The 13298-nt window shown below is 40.9% G+C and overlaps 3 protein-coding genes across 8 annotated transcripts; 2 read left to right on the top strand and 1 right to left on the bottom strand.

Moving 5' to 3' along the window:
- On the top strand, positions 1-4867 carry LOC135636845 (tryptophan synthase beta chain 1-like). The gene is made up of 5 exons (XM_065148934.1): positions 1-380; positions 1543-1899; positions 2622-3064; positions 3166-3260; positions 4520-4867. The coding sequence occupies exons 1-5, from the start codon at positions 36-38 to the stop codon at positions 4693-4695; spliced, it is 1416 nt and encodes a 471-aa protein (XP_065005006.1). The 5' UTR covers positions 1-35; the 3' UTR covers positions 4696-4867.
- Positions 4868-5253: 386 nt separating this feature from the next.
- LOC103980824 (uncharacterized) lies at positions 5254-10010 on the top strand. 6 transcript variants are annotated; one of them, XR_010496213.1, is made up of 4 exons: positions 5279-5764; positions 6203-6369; positions 9277-9617; positions 9703-10010. XR_010496213.1 is itself a non-coding variant. In XM_065149967.1 (3 exons), the coding sequence occupies exons 1-2, from the start codon at positions 5354-5356 to the stop codon at positions 6365-6367; spliced, it is 576 nt and encodes a 191-aa protein (XP_065006039.1). In that variant the 5' UTR covers positions 5278-5353; the 3' UTR covers positions 6368-6369; positions 6584-7154. The 6 variants fall into 6 exon arrangements, 4 of the variants coding, with proteins under 4 accessions (XP_009395612.2, XP_065006039.1, XP_065006038.1 ...); XR_010496214.1 differs by lacking the exon at positions 6203-6369 and adding an exon at positions 8877-9166 and having other exon boundaries at positions 5271-5764; positions 9277-10010; XM_065149967.1 differs by lacking the exons at positions 9277-9617; positions 9703-10010 and adding an exon at positions 6584-7154 and having other exon boundaries at positions 5278-5764.
- On the bottom strand, positions 9962-11049 carry LOC103981586 (cyclin-D5-3-like). Its single transcript, XM_018824454.2, has 3 exons — positions 10603-11049; positions 10234-10522; positions 9962-10152 (listed from the first exon to the last, which is right to left on the bottom strand). Exons 1-3 carry the CDS (start codon positions 11047-11049, stop codon positions 9962-9964), a joined length of 927 nt encoding a protein of 308 aa, XP_018679999.2.
- Positions 11050-13298: the final 2249 nt, after the last annotated feature.

Genomic DNA, 13298 nt, shown 5'->3' with positions numbered 1-13298 from the left:
ATCGAGGTAATGAAACTGAGCCAACAACTGCCTGAATGGCTGCTACCGCGACTTCCGTCCTCGGAAACCCTAACCTCGGCCTCACCAAGCCGCCGCCGTCGGCCTTCTTCGGCGTGCGAGTTCCTCCGAGTCTTGAGAGGCCGAGGCGGTTTTCCTCCGCTCCGCGGCCGGCGCTCGCTTCTGCCGTGTCGTGCACGATGACCAATGGGGCCACGGTCGTTGAGGCGGCGGAGAACAGGACGCCCGGGGTCGGACTGAGGCCAGATCCGTTCGGCCGCTTCGGGCGGTTCGGGGGAAAGTACGTGCCGGAGACACTGATGTATGCACTCTCCGAGCTCGAGGCCGCGTTCTGGGCTGTCTCGAAGGATGAAGATTTCCAGGTCGTTTTATGTTTTATCTGTAACTTTGTAGTCTGAATGGTTATACATGCTTCTTGCACCGTTGACCCACTCAATAGATTTGGTCTTTGCCAATCTTTGGCCGCATATTATACTTTGGGTTTTCGTTTGATATGGATCGATTCTAAAGCTACTCTGTTGCGATGACGGGATTGCTATTGTTTATGAAGTGAATAGGATTTGCTCCTTTCTGTTTCATTTTTTGATTCGCTGTGTTATTTATTTTCTTTTAGAATAAAAAATTGTGCCTTCCATTCTGATCATAAAAGATCAAGGAAGGATTCATCATTTATGCCTTATGGCTTGTTTTTTCTCTTTTTTGTCAGACAAATGTACTCTTTTGAGGTTTTGGATCATGATTGTGGTACTTTGTTTCATATCTTGATTTAGATTTGAAGTTAATAAGATGGTGCGAGGATCATTTACATTTTCATTGAATCTCATATATGTAGTTACCTGCATGTTAATCATTTTAGGAATAACCTGCATTGACTTTCTGAGTACCTGCTGGTTGAACTTTCCTATCATTTATTAGTATTGCTGCTTCACTTATAGAGAAACAATGGTTAAACGTCTGTGACTCATCTTCTGTGAAAATTTTTTAGATGGAACAGTATACTAGAACTACTGGTCTACTTGATCAAGCCGTGTGACATGGGCTTCCAGATAATCAGATATCTAATCATGATTTTTTTTATGTGAATCCTTTCATGTCAGATCATTTTCTGTCAGTTGAATATCCTTGGTAATCTTCTCATAATTCTGATGTCGTTGTGGTCAGGGATGGACATTGTCACATTTACTGTTGCTTTTTTTTGTTTGAACTGTTTTTTTACGGAGGAATGACTAGCTTGTTCAATGCATTCATTTCTTTTGCATTGGCTATTTGGCTCTGACCTTCAAATTAGTTGAAATTCTTCTTGACTGTCTAGGATGCTTATTTAAAGTCTAAATGCTATAAAAACTAAATATTTGATTAGAAATTTGGGGTGGGCTTTGTCTGTCTGCACTGTTATTTCAGACTTCTTATTACATCATGCAATGATTATCTATAAGTGTGACTCCTGCATTGTCTACTACTGATTGATTGCTAGGTTCACATTTTCTGGTTCCCTCTTTCCTTATTTTAGTTTCTTTGTTACAGAAAGAATTGGATGGGATTCTTAAAGATTATGTTGGCCGAGAAAGTCCGCTTTACTTTGCAGAACGGCTCACAGACCATTACAGGCGCCCTAATGGTGAGGGCCCACACATTTATTTTAAGAGGGAAGATCTCAATCATACTGGTGCCCACAAGATTAATAATGCTGTTGCACAAGCTTTACTTGCCAAAAAATTGGGAAAGAAGCGCATCATAGCTGAGACAGGTGCTGGTCAGCATGGAGTTGCCACAGCTACAGTATGCGCTAGATTTGGTTTGGAATGTATTGTCTATATGGGTGCCCAAGATATGGAGAGACAGGCCCTCAACGTGTTCAGAATGAGACTTCTTGGAGCAGAGGTTTGTATATATTATATGAGACATTGTACACAGTGGGACATCAGGTTTGGGGCAGAGGATTCGTCTAGCATCATTATCTTAGTATATATCAAGCATAACATGACATTGTTGACCATCATGCAATTGCATGCTTGCTATTTGGGAATAATGTCTCAAATTCAACAACCACAAGCTGCATTGTTTCAACACTGAAGTGAACAATTTAAGCAGCCACTATGATTTTCTGCTAAACAGTTGGAAAATTAGTGCCTTTTGGTTGCCGATATATGAGAATAGACCACCTTTGTCTGAATGGTTTCCTTCCATATTCTCATGACATCAATGTTGTTTTAGTTGGATATTCTCAAGTCCTGCATAAGATAACTCCTTGGGTTGCTCAGACTATACATTTGAGTCTGCAAATATTTTTCAAGTTAAGACATCTCCTAATTATTAAAAACATATTAGTGTAATCAATTTTTTTTATTTGAGAGTTTTTTGTGATAATAATGCTAAGTTTACTGATTTTCAATTCTGACATGCTTATTAGGTTTTTTATTAAAGAATTTGATATATCTTGCTTCATTCCTTTGCTGGTATCGTAGTATGCTGCAAATTGGAAATTTGGAGATACATGATATGGGAGTCAATCTGAAAAGAGATACAGTTTCCTGATTCTTGTGGTTGTTTATGGCATTTATCAATACATTAATGTCACCATGATTATGGTTAATTCCATGCAGGTAAGAGCTGTCCATTCTGGCACTGCTACACTAAAGGATGCCACTTCGGAGGCTATACGTGACTGGGTGACCAACGTAGAAACAACACATTACATTTTAGGGTCTGTTGCAGGCCCACATCCATATCCAATGATGGTTAGAGAATTTCATGCAGTAATTGGCAAAGAAACGAGAAAACAGGCATTAGAGAAATGGGGTGGGAAACCAGATGTGCTGGTTGCATGTGTTGGTGGTGGTTCAAATGCCATGGGACTCTTCCATGAATTTATTGATGATACAGATGTAAGGTTAGTCGGTGTAGAGGCAGCTGGATTTGGATTAGACAGCGGAAAGCATGCAGCAACTTTAACAAAGGGAGAGGTGGGGGTTCTTCATGGTGCCATGAGTTATTTGCTCCAGGATGATGATGGTCAGATAATTGAGCCCCATTCTATAAGTGCTGGGTCAGTATGATTCTGTATTTATTGGATCTATGCAGTTTTCAGTAGCATCATTGTTATATGAACTGTCAGTTAACTCGGATAATTTATTTCTCATATGATAGTTTGGATTATCCTGGCGTTGGACCTGAGCATAGCTATTTGAAGGATCTTGGACGTGCTGAATACAATAGCGTCACAGATCAAGAGGCTTTGGAAGGTAATAAAATTTATTAATTTCTGCATTTGTTTTGTTCTATTCTAGTTTTAACTATATCCATTTAAATGGTAATGGTAATGGTACCACCAATTCGTAGTGTGTATAATTGTGATAGAGAGGGAGTCAAATTATCACTATTTCATAGTTTACGGGCCAACATATGGGTGCAGAAGGTAGCAAAAAAATAGGAAGAGATGGACCATGGATAAAAGTAAAGAGGACAATGGGATTATATTATTCGAAAATTTATGTGTGAAGCATGTATTGAGATCATTGCTACCTTGACTCTTGTCTCAATCCTGATGAACCTGTGTTGGATAGTCATTATCTTCACACATTCTATGATCATATATCAATGACTTTAGATGTTGATAGTTGTGGTCTTCCAATAGTCAGTAGAAGCACCCGTAGCCACATCAGAAGTGTTTTATAACCTTCTTAAATATATATCCTCAGTTTCTCTTTGCTTTTTCACTGCTCTATGATTTAATTAAGAAAATAGTTTTCTTCGTTCCTGTCTTCGAATCTGAATATCATATGCATGTCCGAGTTTGATTTATTGTCTGCATGTATACGGACATTGTACCCTGCTTAGACGCCGCATTGGTGGGAGCCTCATGCACTGGTTATGCCCCTTTTATGTATGCATACATTACACATATATATGCATTTGACAGGGCTGGAAAAGATGAGTAATGCCCAGGATGTATTCTAGTAAAGCATTTAAGTGGAGGTGAAAGGAATTGATCGATAAAACATCATCTGATGCTGCAGAGAATTCAATCAAAGAAAGATGTGAAGTATATCTTCAAGATGAAGCTGAGTAGTATATTAATCTAATACTGAAGTGTAATGATTGTTTTTTACCAGAAAAATTCACAAGTTTCAAGGACTAAGTCATTCGTGAGTTGAAGAGAAGTCGATAACATGCATGCAAAGCATTTAGGGATGTACCATTGACTGGTTTAGTTTGCATACAATTAGCAAAAGTCACTTTTTATGTGCTTGAACCTCCAAGTTTGGCCTAGTAATGGAGCGCCAGATGTGGAACAGAAGATATCTCAGAAACATCTTTAATCAGCTTTCTGCTACTGAATAGATTCTAAATAATTGGGATCAACTTCATGATTGCAGTGAATATGAACCCCTGCATCCTTTAATTGCTTGCATTCAAAGACACTGCTGCTTGTTACTAGTGTTCCTACAGCCATTTTCTGATTTTTGCTAACTGATGTTTTCCTGCTTCTGCTGTTGCTCAGCTTTCAAGCGAGTGTCTCGTTTGGAAGGTATCATCCCAGCTCTTGAAACTTCTCATGCGCTGGCTCACCTGGAAGTACTTTGTCCAACTCTGCCCAACGGCACGAAGGTGGTGGTTTGCTGCAGTGGCAGAGGTGATAAGGATGTCCAAACCGCCATTAAACATCTCCAGCTATAGAGCCCTTGTCAATCCTTATACTTGCAGCAGTTGGGTCTCTTGTAGTATGCGAACCTTGTTTAAACTGCTATTACCTATCAATAAATTCTGCTGCTACTCTGTATTACAGTGTCTTGTATTTTTGATGGAACGAACTAAGTTTCCTCAGCAATATATGTTCGAGTACTCAACATGCTCGTAGACCACCTGGTTAGTAATGAAATGACATGGTTTTCATCCTCACACACAGAAATTGCAGCGGTGAGAACATTCATCTCTCATTTGCTGTTTTTAGTAGACTCTTCTTTCCACAACTCTTTTTCTGAATAAAACTAAGAAAAAGAATATCAGAAATAATTTAAGGTCGTGAAAAGTATGAATTTTATTAGTTCATGCTTAAATATGGCATGGTGTTAATATTTTAATCTTGGCGATATATAATGTACATATAATAAAAATATAAAAAATCACTTTCATGAAAAAAATTATATATATATATATATTTATATTTATTTATTTATTTATTTATTTGTGTGTGTCCGTTTGTGATGTGGCGACGTTCGCCGCACACGAACGGAGGATATGGTTATCAAGGAAACCACACGGGGTCCACAGCGATCCCTGATCCGCTACCCTTCCTTCGTCTCTCGCCACCGGACGCTTTGGGCTCGCTGCTCCCATGGCGTCCTCTTTCTTCGTTCGCACTCAAGTATCGCCCATGACTCCGCTGCTGCCGGACGCCTCCCAGAGGTCGGCGTCGATGCCCACTATGTCCGAGATCATGGACGCCTCCCGGACGCAGGGCCTCCGCCTCCGCCTCCAGTCGCTGGGGCCCTTCTTCCGCGTGCGGGCGGAGGCCGAGGGCGGGGCGGAGCTGGGGAGGGCAGAGGGTGTCGTCAGGCCGTGGGTCGGGGGCAAGGTGCTGCACCTGGACTCCATGAGGCTCAGCCGGGACACGCTCCGCATGGACCGCTCTATCTTCGGCTTCGGCCTCTTCATTGGTGCCGCCGCCGTCCGCCACGGCTTCGACCGAGGTTGCCGCCGGGCCGAGCTCCTCGCCATAAACGACTCGCCTCTCTTTCATTCCAAGGTACATAAGTAATGTATATGATATATCCCTCTCCCAAAACCCTGGTCATTAAACTGTAGTCAGCTATTTGCATTATATTATAGTGCTTTAGGGAACGTCTAAATTGCATGTTTAGCCCAACACACATGGAATTGCATACATGCTATAAAGTTCTTTTTCTTCCTTAGCATATATATTAATAAAATTTGTAGAATTTCACGAACAATCTTTGACATCTTCGCATATGTGGTAATAAACTCTAAGAACAAGTCGAATTCAGGAAATATTAGTAGGATTGAAAAGGTCATGAGGTGGAAGTATGGTTTGAGCAGGGAGAAAGGAGAAGGATAACAATAGTTGATATATATGAAACAAATTATAAAAAAATTTAAAGCATTATATCCATTATATATGTATTGGGGGTTCATTATCTGTTCGCTGACATAGTTCTCCTGTTAGCTTGTGAGGTTTTACACGAGGATGGGATTCAAGGCGGTGCACGAGGTAGATGGATCATCGGTGGGCGATTTGGCTCACATGTTGGTGTGGGGAGGTAGAGGGACTAGAATGGATGCTGACATAGAACAGCTTCTTATTAAATGGGGCAAAAGATTTAAGTCCTAAAGGTGATGTAATTGACATCCCTGACATTTCTGTTTTAATTGCCAACAGTAGATTCATGGTAATTCACTCACATTACCATTTAGCTATGCAAGTGATCAATCCCCAAGTTGCAAAAATAGTCTTTTTGTCTAACAGAGATAAAACTGTGCATTTCAACCTTATACATTAGAAAATTACACTTTATGTTTGAATGAAACCACGATTTTGTATTAACAGGAGCAATGCACAGTGCACTATTATCTGGCTTTGTCAATCCAATATCAGCACTGCTCTTGGTTGACCAAGTATTAAAACCATCCTCTGCACCAAGCGCAATATTTTGGTTGCCTACAATGCCAGAAAACTCGAGAATCAGGGATTGGTTCAGAGACATCACTGAAGCAAAACTTTCATGATCATGGAAAAATTGCACCTCTGATAGAAAAAAAAAAAAAAGTCTTGTCTATTGGTTGCTTCATCAGTATTAAATTATGGCAGAAACTTTGCTAGCTTTCTAGAGTAATATTCATGTTTCTTGAGAGAAGTGGCATTCTTTCTATTAAGAAAATATCAAATAAGTAGTGGACAGTTACAGTGTCATCAGTTGATACTCTTCCATTCAGCATAAGATATATTTACAAAATGAAGTTCCTCAACTCCTGAACACATTAGATAACCCTGCATGTAGAAAGCTAATTTCATTTTGTATTTATGCTCAAAACACATTCGAACAGGTGTTGCTCCGGTTGACTATAGTTTCATTGTTGTACTAGAGGAATCTACTTTATGAATGATTCAAATTGCAAGATGGAAAGTATCTCTTTGATCATTCCCTAAATTGATCGATTACATATTTTCACATAATTGGGGTCCTGTGTCTCATCATATTATGCTCCTGTGCATGCAATCAAAGAGATCAGGTGCAGAGAAAATGGAGAAGGTAGGTGTGTTTCATGGCACATTGGAAAGTAATGTGTATGTGTGTCGTTGCTCTGATCATCACTTTCCTATTCATAATTGTTCGGTTTCCTGTGGTTCCACAGACACCCCTTCATTGACTTCATTGATGCCATCATTTTCTGTTTTGATCTGCCATATTTCGGACGTGGGATTTCAATAATGTTAATATTAAAGGAGATCACAGAGCAATAAATGTATTTGTTATTTTCGAAGGTTTTTCCCCTATATCTTTGTGGCAAAATTAACTGTCTTTATGCCGTCATTCACTTGAAGATTTTAAACCATTTTCTAAGCTACTCTTCCTGTTTTAAGGTAAATTTGTGCTTGTGGACAGCTGTGGTAGAGTTGGAAGATATATTTTTCTTTTGTTCAGAATTATGAGTCTGCAACTCTGTGTCAACTTAATCATCTACTAATATTTCTTTTATTATTATATGGTCATCTGGACTTTGCCAAATGCATCATGATGAAGATAATCATGACCGCAGAAAAGTTAGGGTTGAGTTTTCATTAAATCGACTCGTTACGTGGAGAGTCGCGAAATATAGGGAGGCATAGTAATTGTATTGGTCAAAGACAAAGCAAAGACAAACTTAGATGAGATGATATAGTAGCTGAAAAGAATGAACACTCAGTAACATGACTGAAATAAGAGATGAATCATCTATGGAGCTTTTGGTTATAGAGAAACTTCAAATAGTTAATATGTATCACTATAGCTTTGGTGTGAATAGAGTAAACCTTTAGAGGCAATCAAGATTTGGAGATAGAAGCCAAAAGTTCCTCTAGTGAGGAAAGTGGAAGGTTGTGGATAGTCATGCTGTGAGTGAATGATATATATTTACAAACCTATGAAGTCATAGCAGAAAAACTAGATATACTTTTTCTGATGCAGTATGGTGTAGTTTTGTGAAGGCATGTTTGTAATCTCTGGCGTTTAAAGGAGCAAACATTATCACATTTTAGATAGATTTCGATGACTCCACCTTTTTCTTCTAGTAAAAGAAAAGGGACAGAACAAGAGAACCAGCAGAGCTAGTGAGTTCATAGTCATTGACATGTCATACGAGTGGGTAGTCGGTGTGCAACAAAATTTTGCCAGAAATCTAAAACGCATAATCTGTAATCACTACAAATCACAGAGTGCACATTGCCATTAGGAAACCCTTCTACTTGTCTAACAGCCAATTGCTACCATCTACAGCATGCAACTAAAGAACACTGTAGGCAGTACTTCGTTCTACACTGAGCTCTTCTGGTCGTTGCCTCCTTGCTTTGATGAATCATTAAATGCGAGTTTATGACTGAGCCCTTTTTTTCTCCTGTCCTCCTTGAGCTGGTTAAGTCTTAGCTTTTCATTTACTTTTCCTGAGAACACAGACCATTGGCTTGCAAAGTTTTGCGTGACTCCCCCTCTGAAGCAATCTTTCTTTTAGAGCCATAGGATTCATGCATGTAACATTCAGGTCAAGCTACCCATTCGATTGTTCTCCGTTTCTGCTGCTGTTGTGCCTGTGTACCAATAGTTCTAAGCAGCAATGTTCCAGTCCTGCTTTGAATGTGTTATTAGGGGATGAAACTATATATATCAGCGACAACTGTTTACATACAAGGGGGGTGGAGAACATCATCACCCACATGCTGCTCAGGTCAGTACACCTCGCAAGGAAAGGAAAATTAACTGCAGGAGCAGGTGGTGGGCACTGAAGAAGTTCTCTGAGGTAGCCTTTCAAGTCCTCCTTGTGAGTCAACTTGACTCTTCTATATGCTACGAGTTGCAGTGAACCTTGGATGCTTGTCATACTCCTGCCAGTGATATAAAGTGGTGGATGATCCATATATTAAACCAGTTTTAGCCAGGTTATCTTTTGTGGATACAGATGGACACTGCTAGTTTTGAACTCTTGTTTTAGGTTTAAGGCTTTTTGAGCAAATTATGTACTGATGAAGGATGGTTTGGAATTGAACAGTGACTGGAATCTGAAGCTGGTGGCACGCCACAAAGCAGCAACAGGAAGCGCCGAGCAATTCCAAACACAGTGCAGCCGCCTGGCACAGCTGCTGCATCCGATAGCACCAGAAGCCTCTCGTTGCTCTGAGACCATCAGCTTCACCACTTCCAACACCGAGCATAAGAAACAAGTAAAAGAAGGGGGCAAGCATTCATGGACGAGTGACAAGAGATGGGAAACAAAAGGACAACTCGCAATTCATTCCTACAAAGTCACTCGATGGCTTCTGTCCTCGGGGATGTGTTTGTCTTCCTCCAGACTTTTTTGACTGCACTCGGCCGGCCTTCCTTTCACTTTGAGCTACGTCTTTTACCCCCTTCTCTGCCCAGGTCCTCAAAGCCATACTCGTATGAAGCTAGCTAATAAACCGTACTTTTGTTGCAGAACATGTCATGGTCCATTAGCATCCGATTTCCACTCGGATCATTGCAACCTTCTTCTCTTGCTGCTTGTCGTCGCAAGAGAGACAGTGCAGCCGGTGCCGGTGTCGGTGGTGCTCTCACAGTTTGCAGGTGATGTCCCGGATGAAGCCAGAAACGTCGCTGCTCTCGCCTTCTCCTTGTGTGACTCGAGAACAATGAGACTGTAGCAGGAGAACACATACTCCTGTCCACACAAACATGTTGGTGCATTAACACATGAGTCAACTTCTATTTCCTAAGAAACCAATATATGCATAGCTTATAGCTTCAGGACTTACGGCGTCCAACGATCCACAGCACGAGAGTAGACTCGTCTTGGATTCCACCAACCTTTTAGTCAACCTTGCATCCCATGCAGCGAGAACTGCTGCAGCAGCTATAGTTGATGGTTGGAAATCCACTAAATTCATCACTGCACTTATCGATCTTATGGTTTCAAGCTTCCTTTGGCTTTAAAGATCAATAGGTATCAGATTAAGCGAGTGTTACCAACCTTCCATAGCTGCAAAGATGAAGTCGATGGCTTTGGATATCAATCCCTTCTGTCCACGTTCATCAAACTTGGATGCGAAGACGTTCAGATAAGCGAAAGGCGTGACGGTAAGCATCCTCCACTCTAATGTACTCAAGACAAAAAGCTCCATCCTCTGTGCTGCTTCGCTGCTGAATCTGTAGCCTTTCACTCGGAATTCTGAGACCGCAGGCGTGCTGTGTTCTTCCATCTTCGCCGCCAACGACAAGCATGCCACCGACAGCAATTCGACTGCCCAGGTTTTGCCTTTCTGCTCCATCGATGAACCAGAAGCTTCAGTCGACAAAGCATATAAAGAGAAACAAACAATAGATCGCGTGCGGCACTGACCATTGTGTCAATGGTTTTGTGCGCAAAGAAGCGGTCAAAGTACGCCACCGCGGTGTACGCCGTTCTCAATCCGAATCGGAAACAGCGCTGCGCCTGCAAGAGAAACCGAAGGGGGAACCCATCAGGAACAGACAATCCAAGAGACGAAGGAACCGATCGACGTATCGACAGATGACAGCCGACTTCAACAATCCATCGAATGGCACCAGAACGAGCGGGGTCGCACGAGCTCTCGGGCGACGAGTCGCGAGTTCTGCTCTCGCGATCCTTCTCTCTGCTCAACAGCCACTCTACGTATTCGCCGTCTGCTTCCAGGGCGAGTATCTCGTTGCAGAGCGCCGCCATGTCATTCTTCAGGACACCGTCGTCGTCTTCGTCATCCAAACCCGGCCCGCCTTCCTTCCAGATAAGAGCGGATGGGGGAGCACAGTCACTTGACTCGGCCATCAGAACTGTTCGACGCCGGTCGTCGTGATGAACGGAGGACGAAGGAACAGGGAGGTGGGAATGTTTCACTCTCCCGCGGTCAAAATCCGCGGCAAATTTACCGCAATAAATCGAGGAGAGAGTGACAGAGGATAATTAGCGCCATAGATGTAGCTAGCTGAGGAGGAGGAGAAGAGTGGCCTCCAGCAGCGCTTTTGCAATCTCGAGCTGTTGACAGAACAGAGTGAGAGAATAGACGTGGGGCCCTTCACCGCAGGCTTCGCCACTGAACCATTTGGAGGCAATGGCGGTAAGCCAATGAGATAATTTTTAGATCCGATCCAATATAAATTAATTATAAACAAAATAAATTATAACTATTTTTTTATAGTAAAAATATACTTTAACAAAAATGTAGTTGTGAAAATGACTCTTTGCTTAAAAATCGATTGGCTTCATGAAATTTTAATCTACTCATTAATAATAATCAGTGCAACATCAAATGTGTGTATAAATCCTTTGAGACTGTACAAAAGTTACGGATCCTTTATGAGAAAGTATAGTAAGAATGTCACATGAATTAGGCAAGATTGATTGTGCTACATCTGAAATGGCACTTTACTCTCGTTATCCTTTCTTCTTTCGTGACAACTAATCACTCTCGTGTGAGTGAGTTTGATGCCAAATGACGTCTAAAATAGTTTTCATATTATATGAACTTTTGTTTCATCATCATAAATCTTTAGTGCAATCAGACTAGAGAACAATATGCACGTGATTTAACTCCAAAGATTAGAGTTTTGAGTCATATCTTGGATTTCGACAAGATCAAACATGGTCAGGGTTCTAATTATATATAGATAAATACTAAAATCAAGATGTATAGATAAATACTCCGTCAACAATTAAATAGTTGGCTACTCTCTATCTGTTGTTTTCCTTGTGTTGGATGCTAAAGGAAGAAGGTTTGTACTTCTTCTACTTCATCAGTTGCAGCTGCACCAGTGTGACTTTATTACATACATCATCACTCGTAGGCTAATAGACTTTTAATTCATGCATTTCTCTTTACGTACTAAACTGTCCTATATATATATATATATATATATATATACATGTATGCAATCATCCTCCTGTTGTCATAGTCACATGATCCTTCACCTTCCTCAAGAATGAAATATTTCCTTACTAATCACAATGAATTATCGAGAATCTAAGAAACTCGAGTTCGTTCGAATGAAATCGAATCAGGACTATCATGAGGACTGAATAATGTTTAAACGCAAACAATTAAGCTCTTATACTATGAGTGGTCCGATTCTTTGTCTTTGTAATATGGAATTATTCTTAGGTTTGTCTTGACGTTTATCTCATACACAAATGTTTATCTCATAACACATAAGATATACATTGGTCTTAAGAACTTTCTCTCTCTTTTGGAAGGAGATCATCACTTGACCATCTTGTTCCTTGAATGCTTGTTTCATCTGATCTGGTTGTCTCTCCTACACTGTGATCTCGCTGCTCATGCCCGATTCTTTCCTGTGCATGAGTAGTGCCTGCAGGGATATGATTTCTTTCTCAGTACTAACGTAAACTGATGCCCCTTACAGACGCATCCGGACATGCAGTAGAGTCCGGTGACCGAGTTTGATGCTCGTCTCCATGCTTCGGAAGACTGCATCAGGAATCTCATTGGAACGCAACCTCATGCAGCACAATTGTAGATGACAGACAGATAGGGAAAAGACTAGACTCGCATAAGATCCAAATCGAGCCAAGTTGGCATCCATCGGTCTGCTTCCCTGTCTTATTCGTGAATTACTGGGGCATTATTTTCAGGCTAGTCTTCAAGTCTTTTGGGTGACCTCCGATTTCGAACATGCCTCCATTACTGTAGTCTTTTGTCAACTTCAACCCCCTTCCTTGACTTGATTGATTTGTTTTGCGTTTCTCATCGGATGAGGTTTTAGTTTATTGCTACCATCAAGAACACAATCAATTGGACTTCTCGATAATGAACTTTCTGATGAATTGGATTGTGATATGAGACTAATGTGACAGATTAGGAAGCCACTTGAAGTGAAGTAACTATTAATGTCTGGTGTAAACTTTATATTAATTGCATCAGGGAGAGAGGAGTAGTCAATTCTTGAATCACATTCACTCTTCTCTCGGATTAGGATTGGAATACGCTATCATGGGCCTCGTGAATTGATGGCGAAATGCTCGAGGAAGAAACACTCGTATCATGTACGATCATATATTCG

The sequence above is a fragment of the Musa acuminata genome, chromosome BXJ3-4, assembly GCF_036884655.1.
Source record: "Musa acuminata AAA Group cultivar baxijiao chromosome BXJ3-4, Cavendish_Baxijiao_AAA, whole genome shotgun sequence".
NCBI classification, from domain to species: Eukaryota; Viridiplantae; Streptophyta; class Magnoliopsida; order Zingiberales; family Musaceae; genus Musa; species Musa acuminata.
The sequence above is the reverse complement of the archived record's forward strand: the minus strand, read 5'-3'. Positions and strand labels throughout refer to the sequence as shown.